Source organism: Patagioenas fasciata, chromosome 5 (genome assembly GCF_037038585.1).
Source record: "Patagioenas fasciata isolate bPatFas1 chromosome 5, bPatFas1.hap1, whole genome shotgun sequence".
In the NCBI taxonomy this organism is placed as follows: Eukaryota; Metazoa; Chordata; class Aves; order Columbiformes; family Columbidae; genus Patagioenas; species Patagioenas fasciata.
The window spans coordinates 1233280-1250463 of NC_092524.1; the positions used below are offsets into that span (position 1 = coordinate 1233280).

General features: G+C 48.7%; 3 protein-coding genes across 5 annotated transcripts in view; 1 reads left to right on the plus strand and 2 right to left on the minus strand.

Annotated features, from left to right (window-relative positions):
- The window catches only part of DEAF1 (DEAF1 transcription factor), a 15773-nt gene extending 6602 nt beyond the window's left edge, over nt 1-9171 (minus strand). For both annotated transcript variants that reach the window (XM_065838956.2, XM_065838955.2), the window contains exons 1-9: nt 8191-9171; nt 7246-7343; nt 6735-6864; nt 5893-6039; nt 4951-5090; nt 4216-4281; nt 3446-3572; nt 1536-1664; nt 932-1060 (exon numbers count right to left, since the gene is read on the minus strand). In XM_065838956.2, coding sequence (XP_065695028.1) covers nt 932-1060; nt 1536-1664; nt 3446-3572; nt 4216-4281; nt 4951-5090; nt 5893-6039; nt 6735-6864; nt 7246-7343; nt 8191-8467 — 1243 coding nt within the window. In that variant the 5' untranslated portion in view covers nt 8468-9171. The remainder of the gene's footprint in view (nt 1-931; nt 1061-1535; nt 1665-3445; nt 3573-4215; nt 4282-4950; nt 5091-5892; nt 6040-6734; nt 6865-7245; nt 7344-8190) is intronic.
- Nucleotides 7264-17184, minus strand: part of GATD1 (glutamine amidotransferase class 1 domain containing 1) — an 80839-nt gene continuing 70918 nt past the window's right edge. Inside the window, exons 10-11 of the mRNA XM_065839009.2 lie at nt 15997-16083; nt 7264-7343 (exon numbers count right to left, since the gene is read on the minus strand). The gene's annotated coding sequence lies outside the window, so the exon portion shown is untranslated. The remainder of the gene's footprint in view (nt 7344-15996; nt 16084-17184) is intronic.
- On the plus strand, nt 8210-15508 carry TMEM80 (transmembrane protein 80). 2 transcript variants are annotated; one of them, XM_065839052.2, is made up of 5 exons: nt 8210-9245; nt 11740-11762; nt 12975-13068; nt 13182-13274; nt 14366-15508. In XM_065839052.2, the coding sequence occupies exons 1-5, from the start codon at nt 9227-9229 to the stop codon at nt 14569-14571; spliced, it is 435 nt and encodes a 144-aa protein (XP_065695124.1). In that variant the 5' UTR covers nt 8210-9226; the 3' UTR covers nt 14572-15508. The 2 variants fall into 2 exon arrangements, with proteins under 2 accessions (XP_065695124.1, XP_071664813.1); XM_071808712.1 differs by lacking the exon at nt 8210-9245 and adding an exon at nt 10949-11106 and having other exon boundaries at nt 11750-11762.

A 17184-nucleotide genomic window follows, 5' to 3' on the forward strand; every position in this document is an offset into this window, starting at 1 on the left:
ATCAATGTTTAATTAGTAACATCAAGAACTGACTAAGAGCTAAAACCACCAGCCAGGTTTCATTCTGGACAGGGCAGGAATTGAACGGTGCTGCTCCAAATGGGTAAACAACAGGTCACACAGCGGGGAGAGCACGGGCTTTAAAAAAGCCTTCAGACTGCACAAAGGAACAGAACATGTTCACAGGATCTTTTCCAGATGCCTGAGAACAGAAACAGGGATGGAAACCTGCTCGTTGTACAGCTCCTTGTGTCAGTGAGATCAGGACCAGAGTCACTTCACAGAGTCACAGAAATTAGAGAAGTAAAAGGCCTGTAAATTGCCAAACCCAGCCGGCAGGCAGTGCAGACTGTCCCCTGCTCCACCTCTGGTCCAGGCTCGACAGAAGCACATAAAAAACAACACTCCCAGTCTGCAATTCCAGCTTCTTCAACACTCCCAGTTTCTATCAGTCCAGGCAACGCTCAAACAGCACTGTAGTTCACTTAATGTGTCCGTCAGCTCGACAAATGGAAGGTCATTAAGGTATCAGGGGATTCATAAAGAGATGGGGAATGTTTAGAAAAGCTTCTGTGAGATAAATTTAAAGGTCTCCTCGGATCAAACGCTAAATAAATATTTCACCACAGTGCCCAAGTGGTGAGAAAAGCCTTGAAGCGAAAGCCTGCGGACAGGCAGGGGAACTGCAGGCTGCTTTAGGCAGCAGGATCATAACAGCTCCTCTGGCAGAAACCAACAACTCCAAGTTCTCTAAAACAGAGTGAGAAACTCTCCACAGAGTGGAAAATCTGCTTGTCCGAACCTTAATAACCGCAAAACTTATAAGCCAAACAGCCAAGTTTATTTTCCTGCCTCAGTCTTTCGCTTTGCTGAGAAAGATGAGAGTAAATGGAAGCACTGCTGTCCCTCACACCGTGGAGATAAAACGTACCGATTTTGGGGTGAGCCGTTGGCAGCGCAGCTTCAGGAAACGGGGAGATCTGGCAGTTGTCCTGGTAACTGGGGTAGTGGGGCTCAGGGTGACTGACCCGGCAGGGCTGCTGCACGTTGGTGTCCTGAACTGCACAACAACAACAGCATCACAACCATCCTGTCACAGCTGGCACGCGCTTCCTACAACCCCGTGTATCTGGCTAACAGAAACAACTGAAATGTTTGTCAGGCATTTAGATTTTGTTTGATTTATTCTGACGTTTTTCAGCATTTATTCAGCATTTTTCACTCAGTTTGAGCACTCAGCTATTTTTGGGGGTTTTTGGTAGTATTTTAGGACAAACCCCCTAGAACTCAGCAGAGGTGTATATCAGCAGCTGGAACATCCATACAAAACTTTTAACTTCCTTTGTGCAACTGCTGAGATTTCACGCTGCTGCAATCATTTCAGGGGAAGGACGGCGGTTACGCAGAGTCCCTCTGTTGACTCTTGAGAAACAAATCCTTTGTGCAGCATTCAGAACGCTGCTTCCCCTAGCAAGGGCCACCCAAACCCTTTTTTCTCCTTCTCAGGGCTATCTGGCAAACACCTGAACTCTTACCAGCGGCTCCAGTGAAAACGTCTCCCTGGGACGGACTTTCCGAGATAATCGCTGTGGCTTCCACTGTGGACGCGCGGTCGAAGGTCAGGGCACCGGAGGTAGTGATCTGTCCAGAGGGACTCACGGTGACTGGAAATATTAGAAGGACTTTGGTAATTAACACTCAGTGCAGAGGCCTTGGCTGTTCAGCTCTTCATTTCCCTGCTCCGAGTCACCCCCTCGGGGAACTCACAGATCAGTGCTACCCCAGTTTGGATCACACCTGTGACCGGTACAACTGGAAGTGGGAATAAAAGCCCCGTTTGGCTTCTGCAGGCGTTGCTCTGCTCAGCCTCTGGGGGCGGGAGGCCAGGACGTTCACTCACAGCAGTTTTTTCATTATTATATGATCCAAAACTGGAAAGATCCAGCAGGGCCACAAAACCCATCAGTTTGTGGCTGATCCTAATTTATTACAACTTTAGCAAGAGTGGTTCTTGCTACTTAAATTAAAACATTTAAACCTGTGGATTACAGCTAATTCTATGAGAGTTTGGTGAGCTGGACAGTTTTAGCTGTCTGTCTACACAGTGATTTAACAGGCCTGGGCAATGCGAGGAACAAATCACAAAATCCTTTTGGATAAATATACTGGAGTGGCTCCAAAATGTTTAAAAGCCTTTTTAAACAGGATTAATTAGTCTGGCACGACTACTGGTAACAGGCAGATTCTGCGCCACGCCGCTCAGCCAGAAGGATCTTTTCACAAACAGTAATTCAATTCAATACATTGAGGAAACAGATTTTTGCCTGGTGAAACATGCAGCTGCTCCCGGGACACGCAGAGTCCTCTGCCTACGCCAGCGAGCACGCGTGCGGCCTCCCCGCCCCTCGCGCTAACGAACCAACACCCGTTCAGCCTCTCAGGGGGAACCCAAACAACTCGACAGAATCCTCGGGTATTTCTTTCCCTGCTGTCGCATCTAATCTAATCTAATCTAATCTAATCTAATCTAATCTAATCACATCACACTTCCGGCTGTTCTTTTTTGGATTTCTGTTGCTTCTTCCCATTTCACTTGGCAATGTTACCATCCAGATGAGGCCAGCGTGAGGGGAGCAGGAGGGACACAGGGATGTGACTGCGAACCTGTGAGCTGGATGAGCTTGCAAATTAATTTCTGTTCTCACACAGATGGTTTGACAATCAAAACCAGTACGTAACAAAGCGTGTCTTGAATGTTAGAGAGGAATTCGCAGATGAAAGCGTCACCTTCTGCCTCTTCCATAAACAACTTGCAGGCTCTGGATTTCATTGCAGCTGCACAGAACCTACTTTGTATGAATTTCAATAAATAGCACAAAGCTTATTCCACAGCCCCCGCCAGCTTCCAAAAGACAAAAGTTAAGTGCAGGGGATGGCACGGGGATTTTGGGCAGAGCAGAGAAGGGCCAGCATTGCCATCAACCTCATTTCAACAGGAGGAAATGTCTCAATTGCCACCTGCGACAAACCCCCGTGACACCACTCGTGCTCAAGGGCAGGACCCCCCAGCTCCCCCTGCTGCCCAGTTGAGCGAGCAGCCCAAAGGGGAAAACAACCCAGAGCTCAAAATAGGAAACCTACTGCTCACTGCAAAATGATCTTAAGATGCTTAAAAAGGAACCTCCTGAGGTCTAGAGTTGCATTTTTTTCCTACCTGACTTGCAGCCCAGATGTGGCAACACTGTGCTAGTTTCTACAAAATAGGAAATGCAATTACCTAAAGACACCGAGCTGATAAAAGTGTCCAATGAAAAAGAAGTGGCAGAGAACAGCCCCTTTTCTCAGCTGGTTAGTTCTGAGGGGCCACTGAGGGACAGAACTTATCTACTGGGGCAATTCTTCGTCAAAAAAGAGCAGCGACTTTCCCCGGGAGAAAGGAACCTACATGTAGTGGCAGCTGTGGCAGGAAGCAGAGTGATGTTCTTGGGGCAGTCCTTCTTCACTGGAGCCGCAGGCATTTCATTTTCTTTTTTCCGCCTTTTATATGGCACAAAGAGTCGTACAGGGCCGCTCTAGGGAGAAAAGGAAACAGCAAAGGCGTTAGCTGAGGCAGCTCTTTGGAGACTTCGAGTTTACTCTCATCTTCCCAGACCTAGAGTGAGGGGAAGGCAGGAAGCAATTCATTAGTTTCAGGTGTAAGAAACAAGCAAATCATGCAGTTCACAGCAGAAAAGAAAGGCAGAACACCTGGTCAAGTAAAGCTCAAGACTTCTGCTTTCAGGACTTTAACCTCAGCTCTGAAACAAACAAGAAACCAAACTCCAAACCAACCAACAAACCCAAGCAGTTTAATATGAAAATATGATCCAACATAGCATATTACATTACTGCCTTATAAATCATTTCTGACAGCTCAAAAAATTTGAATCAAAAATCACATATAGCTTTGACACCCCCAAAAGGCAGTTTATGTAAATACATGATTTAGAGAAGAAAAAATAGACGAGAAAGCAATAACCATCACCCAGTTTTACTGAGGCTGTTCCGCAACAGCGTGAGCAGCTCCTCACCTCCTTTCTTTATGAAGCACAGAAAAAGCTGTACCCACAGCCCTGCTCAGCGTGTCCAGGACCCTCACAGCCTGCTCAGCAGTGGCTGAGGCAGCTCCATTGATCAATTGGTTTTAAACCAATGGATATAACACCCACAACTCACCAGAGTCATGTCGTCGCAGCAAGCAGCACATGTACAAGAGGCAGCGTGAGGATTTAAAATCCCATCCTGAAATTAGACAATTACCAGTTCAGCGTTAGAGTCACCCAAACACTACACGATTTAGTGCTTTTTTAGGGTTTTTTTCTGCTAAGAGATTCAGACAGCTCCCAGAAAGATGTACCAGCTTCCTCCTATGGACCCTGCGCAATCCCAGAGAGCAGCTCCGCTCCACCGTGGGGATGCGGTGAGCAGACAGGAGAGTGAAGGAAGAACAACAATTTTCAAGTCAAAAGGCAAGGAAATGAGAATTTGAGACTTTATCAAGTTTCTGCCCAAGCATAAACCAACTGTCAACCTAATGGCAATGTCCAGTTCTCCAGGAGACTCCTGGACACTGCGGGAAATAAAGAACCCCAAAAAACACTCAGCGTATGGTGCAAGTGAAGAATGTATTTGCCAGACAAACAGAATGGAGCAGATCAGGGTACTAAGTTACGGTCTCATGGGTCAGAGCTCACTTCTCAACTTGTGCGACCCAGCCCAAGGCTGCACGTGATCCTGCAGAAACCGTAACCCCTTCTCAAGCACGAGCAAGACTTGTATTGTGCTATTTGAAAACCATCTAGAAAAATTCCTCCCACACCACTGATTCTCAACCAAATCAAAACGTTGTTTCTGTGCAGCCCCACACCTCTGCCTCTGCCAGCAGAATGGAGGAAGCAAACTTAACCTTACGTGAATAAGGCACTGCAGGGGCCGCCCGGCGTAGCGGATGCTCCTCTTCCAGTCCTTGCTGCTGGCCCGTCCCGCCATCGCTTCAAACTCCGTGGGGCTGTACCAGTTGTCCCCTTGCTTAATGCACCTACCGCGGCCTCCTGAAATGAAACAGAAGAAATAAATTGTTAGTAAAGGTTAAGAATTGTTTTGCCACTTTCCTAAAGAAGCAAATACTGAAATTGCTGGACACAACAGCAGTTAATCTGCAGCAATCACCCCACAGGCCCTTCTGCTACTTCTCATCACTCCAGGACAACTGTGCCCATTTATTATCTCACCTGAGACAATGACTGTGCTTGCTTAGCGAGCGCCAACTTTGGGCCTCACCAGTGCATCAAAAGGCTAGAAAAAATTACTCAGCCACAAGAAAGATGAGTCTTTCTTGGATAAACACCATGAATTTAAAGCCCTTCCTTAATTTGCACTTAAATTTCTAATCCTTCTGGTCGTGAAGCAAACTGTGCCCACGAGGCGAGCGCTGCGCAGTCAGCCCTGCTGACACAACTGCTCCTGCTGCCTCCTCAGCTTCCCGCAGGGACAAAAGAGACGAGGAGGGGCCAAGGCCGCTCCGGAGTCCCATTAGGAGACAAGCTCTCTATTTTCCGTTCCAGCAGGGATCCTTTGGAGCGCTGCAGAAACACGACTCTACCGAGGAAAAGAACGTCAGAGGAGTCAGCCTATTACTGGGGAGACTCACTGCACAGCAGCCCGTATCTTCACAGATTTAAGAAAAATTTTAAAAGCCTCTGAAGAAAGAGCAAAATGGAAGAGAACGATAATATCCAAAGGGACTGGGCTGGCTAGGAAACTGTCTTTTTTCCTTCACGATTGGCCCTTAAAGTAGCCTGATCAAAAGCACACAAGTAGCTGTCATGCCTCCTCACCCGAGGCCGTTGTTACCTGAGCCGAGTCTGTTTTTATACAGAATGCCACTGATGTTCCGGCACCTCACCGGGAGCTCGTTCTCATACACAGATGGGTCCCAGTTGTACTTGGTTCCAGTTTTCTCTTGGACGGATGTTAAAGGGGTAGGAGGAGATTGCGGTCCTTTGAAAAAACAGAAAAGAAAGGTGGCAGTGACCAAAAAGCACACTGGCTGCTCCGCAATGCTCTCGGTAACCTCTACCACAAAAACTGCATCTTGAACCTTCTGAAAACGACTCAAAATAAAGCAAAAGGCATCTTAGGAAGGATGCTCTAAGCAGCTGACCCTGTGAGGGGTTTGGGGCACTCAAGGTTTGCCATGACATCCTGTGGGCATGAAGGGAACTGCCAAGCAGCCATGAGCAAAAACCACAGTAACGACATCAGCTGCTGCAACACTCAAATATCGGCAAACAGCCCGAATGGAGATAAAACTAGATTCAAGAATCATTTCAAAAGAACCCACATGCAGAACTAGGAGACTTGTATTTTTATTATCCATATTAATGTGATCCATCTGCCTTTGGGGGTGAGATTGGTGTAGAAAGGCATCCAACAGCCCTGCAACAGGGCAAGATTCTTCAAGAAGCTTATTTGCAAGGGTTAGGGGAAAGAGTAAGAAAATGAAATATATTTCTGACAGGAGACAAAAAAAAAAGCCATCTCAGTATTCCTCTATTCCCAAGAAATACAAGTACTGTGTGAAGAGGTGACAAATAATCCTTGTAAGGCAACTGCACATTATTATGCACATAAAGTTTTTTAATCCTACAAACACAAAGTGGAGAAAAAGCGAACCCTCCGGGACTGCCCCTTACCTGGGGTGAGAGGCGCCGACGGCCCCTTCAGCCCAGTGGTTTCTACAATGCTGCCATCCGTGTGAACCACGATGAGCGTGGCTTTCTCAGTGTTCAAGCTGTCCCCGATTTGTAGGGCCGTCCTCCCAGACTGTAGAGGAAATAAAGAGTTTAAAGTGACAGCGTTAAAATACCAATGTATTTCAGTACTCCCCCAAACCCTCTCAAACGTACCCCAAACCACCAATCAGTCTGGCAGTTATTAGGTCAGTTTTTGAGGTTTCGGTCAACCAAATTCAAAGGTTACACGTTCCAGGCCATCAATTCCATTACAGAATGAGTATATGGGGGTGGAAAGATAGAAAAAAAAATCTCTAAGTGATCTACAAAAGAATGTATGTCCCCCAGATGATGGGTTTGTGGCTTAAAACCTGTATACTGCAATGAAAATGTATCTTTGACCTTACTACAGTGTGATTGCAAATCCTCATTTACTCTTTGCTAAGGCCCTGCAATGAAAGGACGGACTCACCAGCACGTGTCCTGAAATGGAAGCTGCATTTGCCACAGATGTAGTGAAAACATTGTCTGCGGAGGCACCAACGTTGGCCACTGTCACTGTGGTGACTTCTGAAATGCAAACCAGACACGACGTTAATTTTTTGCTGCACCCAGGGAGCCTGATAAACAGCTAACTATAGACTTCTATTTCCTTCTTCCTTCCTATTCAAAATTAGCTTTATTTTTCATGAGACACTTATTATCAGCACAACCATTCTGATCTTTACTAAGCTTTGGGCTGAACATGCTTTAACCTCCTTGAGACCACAACAGTAGTTATCAGCACATGATGAACTACAGGAACAATGAATACTGCATCTGTGCTAAAAACCCCCAAATTGTGATGCTTTTTATTAAAAGCGGGGTGACTGGCAAACACCAAGATAAAGAGAATGACTGCCTCCTCCTCTGCTATGTATTAATTTCTAGGGTGCCATTCCCTGTACTCTTGGCCTGGTTAAAAACTGCCTGAACTTACAGCCCAGTCTTTCTGTGATATACAGATATTTGGCTGTCTGGCTGAAATCAGAAGGTTTTCAGTGCCTCATGGGGGGCAAGAGGGGAAAACCAGCACTGGGGCTCCCATGGAGACACCCATCTAGGCATGAAGGGCTCTGAAAGTCCCTGCTATCAGGACTCGCCTTCACAGTTCTGCACGTTTCAGGGCACTTTGTTAACGGGACAAAGGGCCAAAGGAATTTTAAACGCACAAAGCCGGCTCTTGCTTATTTTACAGGGGGGAAACCGACATGTCGTGTACCAGGGGTGTAATTTTCCGAGAGCGCCAGCTGGGACCTGCCCTCTCCTGAGGTGAAGCGGCCGCTGTGTGCGCGGCGCTGGGCCCGTGCGAGCCGGGGGTTCGGGGGATGCCGGCGGGGCTGAGGCGGCCGCGCATGCGCGCTCCGCCCGCCCTGACCTGCGAAGGCGGCGGCGGCCTCGTCGGCGCTCGGCAGGGGTTCGGCTCCCATCTCCATGTGCTCGGCATCTGCCGCCATCACCGTCACCGCCGTCACCTGCGCCGCCGCCGCCTCCTCCTCCTCTTCCTCCTCCTCGGGGTCGGGGTCCGGCTCCGACTCCGAGGCCGCCGTTTGAGGCGGCTGCTGCTCGGGTCCTGCCGCAGCCGCCACTGCGGCCGCCACTGCCGCCGCCTCCGCTAAGCCCAGCTGCTTCGCCGCCGAGTCGGCGTCCTCCATCCGAGGCGTGCGGCGGGCGGGGGTAGCCGAGCCCGTCCGAGCGGGCCCAACGCCCGCCACTCCCCCCCGGAACGCCGCCGAGTCCCGCTTGGGGGGGGGCGGACGGGGCCGCGAGGTGGGGGGGACCGGTCCTCCGGGGTCACTCGGGCGCTTTTCGGCGGGCTGCCGAGCGGCGCCGAGCTCGCCCGAGCGCTTCCGAACGTGTTCCCTGGGCTGAATCGAGCGCTTCCGAACCGCTTCCGATGGTGCCCGAAGTGTCCCGAGTCTTCCCAGGCCTGGGCCGAAGGCGATCGATGGTTCCCGACGAGCGGGGCCCGCGTTTCCTGCCGGCTGGCCAATCCCAGGGCAGGACGCAGCCGAGCCCGGCCGAGTCCGTAGAAGCGCGGCCCGAAGCGGTACCTGACAGATCGGGTGGGGAACCCGAGCCCGCCCGAACAGGGCCGAGTCCCCGAGCGGTCCGGCCCAGAGGGTCGAAGAATCCCGAGCTCGCCCGAGTCCTTTCCGATCGCGCCCGAAGGCGGGTGAGGCGGACGCGAGAAAAGCCGAGCGGTGCCGAGTCCTCTCCGATCGCGCCCGAATTCCCCTTCGCCGACCCGAACGGAGACGCCCGAACGGGCAGTGCCCGAATCCGCCCGAAAGCGGCCGAACCGGGCCGAGCGTTCCGATCGCACCCGAAGGCAGAGAGGGGGCGGGGAGAGCAACGGTCGCGGCGCACGGCCTGCCGGGACGCTGGAGGACCGGCGGGGGCGGGGCGCCAAGATGGCGGTCGTGAGGCGAGGTGAGCGGCGCGTTGCCATCGATACCGGCAGCTCCTTCCCCGTGTCGCGGCGGGGCGGTGCTCCCCACCGTGGCAGAGGACACCTCTCGCCGCGCCAGGCGGGGGGACACGACGCAAGCGACGCGGGGGCCGAGATGGGCCCGGCCCGACAGCCGCATCGCGACAGCCGCGACACGCTGAGGTAGATCCTGGCGGCTGCGGGCCTTGTGTCGGCGTGAGGAAGCGTTTGTGCGGGCTGACGAGCGCCTTAACCTGCAGGCAAACCGCTTTCCTGAGGCCGAGTGACACCCCTTCAAAATTCAAGTTTTTGCTTCAAATTATGAACCACCGGGACTCAGAGAAAAAAAAAAGTCCTTCCCACTCATTAGCGGGGTCAAACTGGTTAATTTCCACTTGCAAAGAGGTCAGAGGTTTCCCTAAAAAATATAAATTCAACCCTAGGTGGACAAAGCTGCTTTTGAAAACTTTGGCTTGAACAATCAGCGTTTGCCCGAGTCCTAAAAACACGCTGGCGCAATGAGGTGCAGGGGTCACATCATCTACAGCCGCTCTGTGCTTTCCACAGAGCTGGGGCATTCAAAAAACAAAGCAGTTTTTTAGAAAATGGGCTGTGTTCTACCTGCAGGTGCACAGCATCACTCACAGCCGTTCTGAACCCAGCAGCAGCCTGGAGAACTGGTCAGACTTTTGTCATATTTTTCCTGTACAGAACGCTCTCTTTCCAATTAAAACCCCCCAGCTGCAAGTTCATTAATCCTCTTGGTGAGACAATCTCGGGGTGTTGGGAAGAGCAGCCTGCTCTTATACCTGAAATGATATATTCAGCTGGCATAGTAAGGACTACGGAGCTGCAGGTTTCGTGTAGAAGCCTGGTGTGGGGTCTAAATGATTCACCCGTGTGACACGGCCCCCGTCACTCGGGGAGGCAGCACGTTGGAAATACTAGCAGCTCTCAACCCGCCCCGCGGGACAGATGCAGGAAGGTCGTCAGTGCCCTCTTGTGGAAAATCATTTTTTAAAATAAAAAGTTTAAAGCTGGAGAGCTGCCATTAGGGATTTACCTGCACAGTAAAATCGTATTACTCGAGCTATACCACTGGCATCACGGCAGCGTAGCTGCCCAGTGTTAATAAGGCTACACACACCAGTACAGATCAGTGTTTGGTTATACAGAAAAAGTTTCCAATCCAGACACTTCTTTGGAATATTAACATGTCCACACATGTCTTGTGGTATTTCAAATCAACAGCCTACTTCGCATTCAAAAATCACCTTAAAACAGAGACATCTCCTTGCTGCGCAAGACACGTCACCTTGACACAAGGCGTTACTTTCACATGAGGGTTTATACCAGGGTATAAATACAAACACATCTTTTACCATTAGTCGCTGCAGAATAAGATACGTAATGAAAGCTTTAACTCCCATTCTGCAACGAGAAGCATCAGAATGTGAAGTGATGAGTCTGTTGGGAGCTCCAGTCCCTTCAGAGATGCAGCTGGTCCAGGTGGCACCGCACATCCCAGACAGCACAAATCACCAAAAATTCCTGCCTAGTTCCACTGGGTTCCCAAATTGGGTACTTTAATTAATGCCTAAAGTCAGAGGGGATTAAGTTGGGTCCAACTGCATAAAACTATGAGGTGATAAGGACAGTGCCCTCCAGAAACCCAGGGGTGAGGATGGGGAGGTGAGTGTGTCCCACTGATTTGACAATAATGATGTTTCTGAGCAGAGGGGTGAACTGGCCTTTCACAGGCAGTTCTGCTCCCCGTGGAACAGCGACTGGAACTTTTCAGTTCCTCATGTGGCTGAAAGAGGCTGAGAATATTAATGAGTTACTTAAGAGCTACTTTAGTAGGTCAGTGCCATCATGTTGCAAGGGAATTTCATCCGTGTGTGTATTTTGCAGAAAGAAAACAGTAAAATGCAATGGTTAGCTTAAATATTCTGTACGATTTCTGTGGGTGATTGGAACAGAGAATCATAGAATCGTTTGGTTTGGAAAATCTTAAGGTTTTGCATAGAATGACTGTGCTTTTGATGGGAACCGGTTGGGAAGGGTGTTATTTAGAGGAACCAGGGAACGCTTTCTCACCATTTCAAAACAAGTGGCACATTCCGGTTCCCTCGCGTGTTCCCCGTGTTCCTGCATAGTTGGAGGGAGGGATGTCATCTGCGAAGGGATGGGACGAACGAGTTCTGGGTGCTGCCTCTGCTGCTCTTCATGTTTTCAAAGAGATGGGTTCCTCGGTGACTTTTTACAACAGGGGTTTCCCCCAAATTACTTTAGAATTGATGTAGTTGAACAAGTTATTTTTGGAACCTGAACTGCACGATCTGAGAAAACAGTAAATCTTGCCGTGAACTGAGAAAAACCAATTTCTCAAGCATGCTTGACCTCTCTAGTAACATCAGCTGTTTGGATGTTTCTGCAGCACTTGTGGGAATATTTAGACTCATTTTCTTCTCTTTGATTTTTTTCCTTCTCCAGGGAAAGAAAGAACTTCGTCAGTTGTATCCTTTTGTACCTTCCACCCCTGCACGTGGGAATCTTCAGGAGGTCTGGCTGAAACACATTCACATCTTCCTGCCTAAGAAATCTGCACAATGCTATTTTTGTGTTAATTCTGTAGAGTTTTCCATCATCAGCACCATCCGTATGAAGCAAAACCAGTAAAACATTTCTTCCAGGGGAAGATTTTTTTGCAGCATTAGCTGAGATTTTGCACAGAGCCCTTGAAGCCACCCTGCGGTCCTGTGTTTATGGTCATGTCACTCTCATTTCCTTAGGAAGCCAGGCTAAAAATGGGATTTGTGGGCTGCTGGGCCCCGTGCAGCACACCTCACCTCACCTCACACACAGCCCACAGGAGGTAGTAAAAGCAGCTTTTAGTAGTAGTTCCTCTTCTCTCATGTTTATTCCCTCTGCCTTCACTGCTGCCAAGATCTAAGAAGGCTCCAAAGAGGAGACACCCTTGGCCTCAGAGATTTCCATGCTTAGAACCTATCTAGTAATTTTTTGCTCCACCTTCCTCCAACTGGAAAAACCCCCAAACCTGGTTCTGTTTTAATGAAATGAGCTGCTCTGGGCAGTGGAACAGAGCCAGCGTGTGGGTGCTGCTGCTTCCAGAGACCGGCTGGGCAGTTCCCCTACATCTCCCCCTGATGAAGTCCCTGCTCGGAGAGGTTCAGGATTGGAAAACGGAAGAGAGGGGAGGATAAAGAATATCTTGAGTATAGAAAGTCAGGTGTGGAAATAATGAAATCTGCACTGAGATCTTCCTTATATCAGTTATGTTGTATTATTTAAAGCTACGAAAGGCATTTGGTATCATTTGGTTATCAAAGATACATACGAACAGGCAAACTTTCTGGATTCTGGAGCCACATTCCAGCTTCTCCCTGTGCTGATGAGCCCCAAGACGTCCTACGCGTCTCCGGTATTTTATTATCACATGCTGCTGTGCCTCAAGAGAAAACGATTCCTTCAGTGCGGATCTACCTGCCATATAGGAATGGGGGCGTTTGGAGGGTGTATGAAGGATTGTGGAGCTCTGAAGTGCCTTGGCAGTGGATCCACGCAATCTCAAGTGACTTTCTGAACCCGACCCAGGAGGCCACAGTTGAAGCATTTAGTAGAAAAAGGCCCAGCAGCAGGTTTTGAGGTTACTGGGAAATGGTGATTTGATGAAATGGATCTGAGAAATCCTTAACAACAGGTATCAGCTCTCGTCTCTTCCTCTACAGATTCTGTTTTATGTAAATAGCATCTATTACATCTTTTACTTCTTGGTGACTCTTGCAATGATTGTTTATAAAAGTAAGTTGCACATGTTCTAACACAGACACCGGCCCTGTGCCTGTGACCCAGCTGTGGTTTGTCAGCATGCCTGCTCTATCTTCCTGCTTTATTTACTCTGTGTTATTTGACAGGTCAAGTTTTCAGTTATCCAGGTGACTTCTTGGCTCGTGATCTTGCCCTGCTTTTCATTATGGCCATTCTTGAAGCGCTCCGGTTATACTTCGGTATGTCACGTTATCACTGCGCCTTTTCAGTGGAGTATCATCTCTAAACATTAATCGTTCTGAAATTGAGTGTGTGTCAAAACCTGCCAGTTTAGCAGAACAGCAGACAGTTGGAAATTATTTTTCATTTCTGTCATTAAAATTTAACTGACTGATCAATATATTTGGCCAGAGGGTCAAACAGAATTTGCTCTCATATGAAATATAATCTATAATGCCACTGAAAGCAAGAGCTGGGTTGTCAGCAAGCAGTGTAATGGGGACAGCACCTACACCTTTCCCTTCCCCTCCTCTGGAAGGCACACATCAGTTCCAACATCTTCATTTCACTGAGGCAGAACAGTGTAAAGTGCCTCCTGACCCCTCTCCAGAGCTTGATAAAACTTCATAAAGTCATTTTTCAAAATAACAAGTTACTATTAAAATTCCTAAGCCATTTACGGAAGGTGGGTCTCTGCTGAGTCAGCTGAGTTGCTGTGGGGTGAATTCCCCTGCTGCCCTGAAGCTCCTGCGCCTGTTTGCCTGGAGCCCACTGCATGAACAAAGCAGCGAGTTTCAAATCTAACGTAGTCAAACAGCAAAATCTGCTGAGACTGGCTTGGAAATGAGATGCGAGAAAGAAAAAAGTACAGCTGCTCCACTATGACAGTAACTTGAAATAGGAATAGATGAGCAGGGAACAAAGAAGATTCCATATTGCGTAAGATTTTAAAATCAGGATTAGACGTCCTCAGATGTGCACTGTAGTTGTCACACCGCATGTGGCGCTGGGGGGCCCGGGGGAAAGTTTGGTGGTTGATTGAGAAGCTGAGCGATCAAACTGGTTGCAGCTTCAGAGCCAATTATCTGTGGTGTGACTTTGAGTATCAACTGGGTGCTTTTTATTTAGATTAACTTGGGTCAGCAAGAAGTGGACTGTCTGCTGGTGTTTGTTCTTACGCTTACTGATAGAGCCTCAGTTGGGGCTGGTATTCCAGTGTGCTCTGAGCTGTGACAACTAAAGCCTTTTTGGAACAGGAATATTCTCGACGTGGCTTGTGATATTGCCAGGAGAAATCAAAGACTCACATCAGCTTTTTGTTTCCGTCCAGGCTCAAAGGGTAACCTGACAGAAGAACAGGCTCCGCTGGGGCTCAGCCTCGCGGGCTCGGCGGGGAGCGTGGTTTTCTCCGTCTATTTCTTGGTGTGGCAAACGTACGTGCTGAAAGCAGACGTCATCCTAAACTCTGTTCTCCTCTGTGCTTACGGGTTTGAGTCGGTACTGAAGGCCTCAGCCATTGCTGCTTTTGTCAGCTAAACCCCAGCAGTTTTCAACACGTTTTCGACATTTCTTCTATAAAAAAGTGGGGTTCTATTTAAAAAAAATAATTCTTCTGCATATAAAAATGCTGTAAAGCTTTCTCCTGTTTGAAGCACACACTTCTGAGGGGCAGAGGTCTCCCTGAGCGGGGGCTAAAACATCCTGTCCAGCAGCCGCGTTACACCATCTCCTCAGCTTATTGCTGGGCAAAGGCAAGAGGCGATTCAGCAAAAGCGCTTAATGCTCTGGTATTCATCAGGGATCGAGACTGAATTTTCATTCCCAACCCAGAACAGCGGCCAGTGCATCATCTGGCTACGTGCTGTTGAGGTTACGTGAGTCTTCACAGCGCAACAGCAACCAAAGCGACACAGAAATGAATGAGGCCAGTGCAGTCCGGGCTCATTTCTGCCCTCCCACAGACACTCGTGTGTTTGAGGGCACAGTTTTGCTTCTAATTTCATTTGCGTTCTCAGAGCCCAATGGTAATTTCCCTGCCTTTAGTAGGGCAGTACCTGCTTTGTCCCGGTGGGAGAGCTGAGTTTTGCACGGCTGGCGCTTAAGGAGGCAGAGGCCCAAGGCGGGAGTGTGAGGGTTCCAGTGTTCTATAGGGGGGCCTTCAGATGAACGGAAACATTCACTAATCGCTCACCCTTCTGGCCTATTTAAAAGTCCAACAGAATGTTGTCAGGTGTATTTCTATTCAGCGTTAAATGTGTTGAATTCCATGATTCTGCAAAAATTACTGCATTCAAGCCTTGTTTTTTAAATGAAGAACTGTGTGCAGTTTCCTGTTTTTTTTACTGTATCAAAAATATGTATTAGTGTAAAGCTTGAGGAGTTTGTGGGCTTTTTGTACAAGCAGGCTTTTATATTCAGAATTTCCTATTTTTGTATTTATTTATTCAAATAAATAATGTTTGCGATCTAAGAAGTGTTTGAAGTGCAGAGCACCTCGTTCAGCTCCCGGGCTACAGCTCCGCCTGGCAATATTCACGGGGCGTTTGGACAACGCCCTCAGACCCGGTGTGAATTCTGGGGTGTCCGGTGCAGGGACGTACTTGGACTCAATGATCTGGGGATCAGCGGCACCCACGAAGACAAGGGGACAGTGACAGAATTGCGCACTAAGGAGCAGCCAGGAAACGGAGGGACCAAAAGTTTCTGTGCTTAATCTGTGTGAATCAAACACCCGCCCGTTTGTCCTTCCAGATTTGTGTGGCATAATGGAATGTACCCACCGCATACTTGTCACATACCAAGCTGTATCTGCCCCATTAATGACAAACATACCAAGCAAAACTCTTTTCTGTATGCATACAAATAAAACCACATCTTTTCCTGGTACTTAACCCGCCTTATACGAAGTACAATATCTGACAGTTTCTAAAGGAAATACTTCAAAGTGGAATTCGTTTTTACCTGAATGCAGGTGGAACAGCAGATGGGGTCTCACACGTTAACTTCAGGTTGCAGCATCTGCGCTTGACCTTTCTTCAGTGCTGCTCGCTGCAAACAAAATACAAAATATCAGCATGATGACCCAGGGTGCAGATTCAGGAGCCACGCAAAGCCAGCAGAAGGTGTCCCTGCCCTGGGTGTTGGACCCACCATGGATCCAGATCACCGCCCCCTCGGCTACGGCCCTACAAGCAGTTGTGACGCTGCGCCATCAAACCAGATCCCTGGGCTGATCTGCGCAGAAAACAGCCCTCAAAAATGGTTCTTCGATGAAGGTGTTAATGAGGTGATGACTGCCACGTTTCTGCTGTCCCCACGGCACGGCGTGAGTTCAGGACAGCCTGCAGAGTAAAGCAGCCTCCTCCTTGGGTTTTATAAAACCGTATGTTTTATATACGTTATAAAACATGGTGAGCCCTTTGCTCCCTGACCATCACCCAGATGAAAAACACGAGTCAGCAGAGAGGGACAACGCTTGCTGCCAGCCAGCAATGGGGTAAACGTACACATGTGATAATGAACACATATTTTAAGCTCGTTTCAGAGGATCGCCTGGTGGCTGGCAGCCTGGTCACAGACAGCAGGACGGCTGTCAGTCCTCACTGGCACCAACCTGGGTAGGCACCCTCAAGAGGGCAGGACAGCTCTGTTTCGGTTTTCCAGTTTACAATAGAATTGCCCATGAACTTTTTTTGGATTAGATGAGCAGACACTGGGGTTCTTCTGCTGCTGAGAGCCCTTTGCTCTGATGAATGTAGAAGGAAGAAGAGTCTGGAAGCTTCAGATAACTTCTTTGTCTTGGGTGTTTCCAGGCGTTGAATGGAAATTGTCATTTCTGCTGGTGACCCTGATTTCCTGACAGCTTCTCTCCATGCTGAGCTGGCACAAAGACCCAAAGTGGACCAGGCCCTGGCCTCAGAGTTGCCCTGGCCAGGCGCTCCTCTGCAAACCGGTCCCATTCAGAGAAGCAGAGCACGGCACAGTGAAGCCATTGATGACATTTGCCAGACATAAGATTGCTGGAGCTTTTAATTATGAGGCCCAGCCCTTCTGAAACAGGATGAGCAAGTTGGATGAAAATGGCATTAAAAATTTAGAGGAACACATATTTTGAGGAGCTGGGTTTGGGTGTTGTTTACTCTGCGAGGG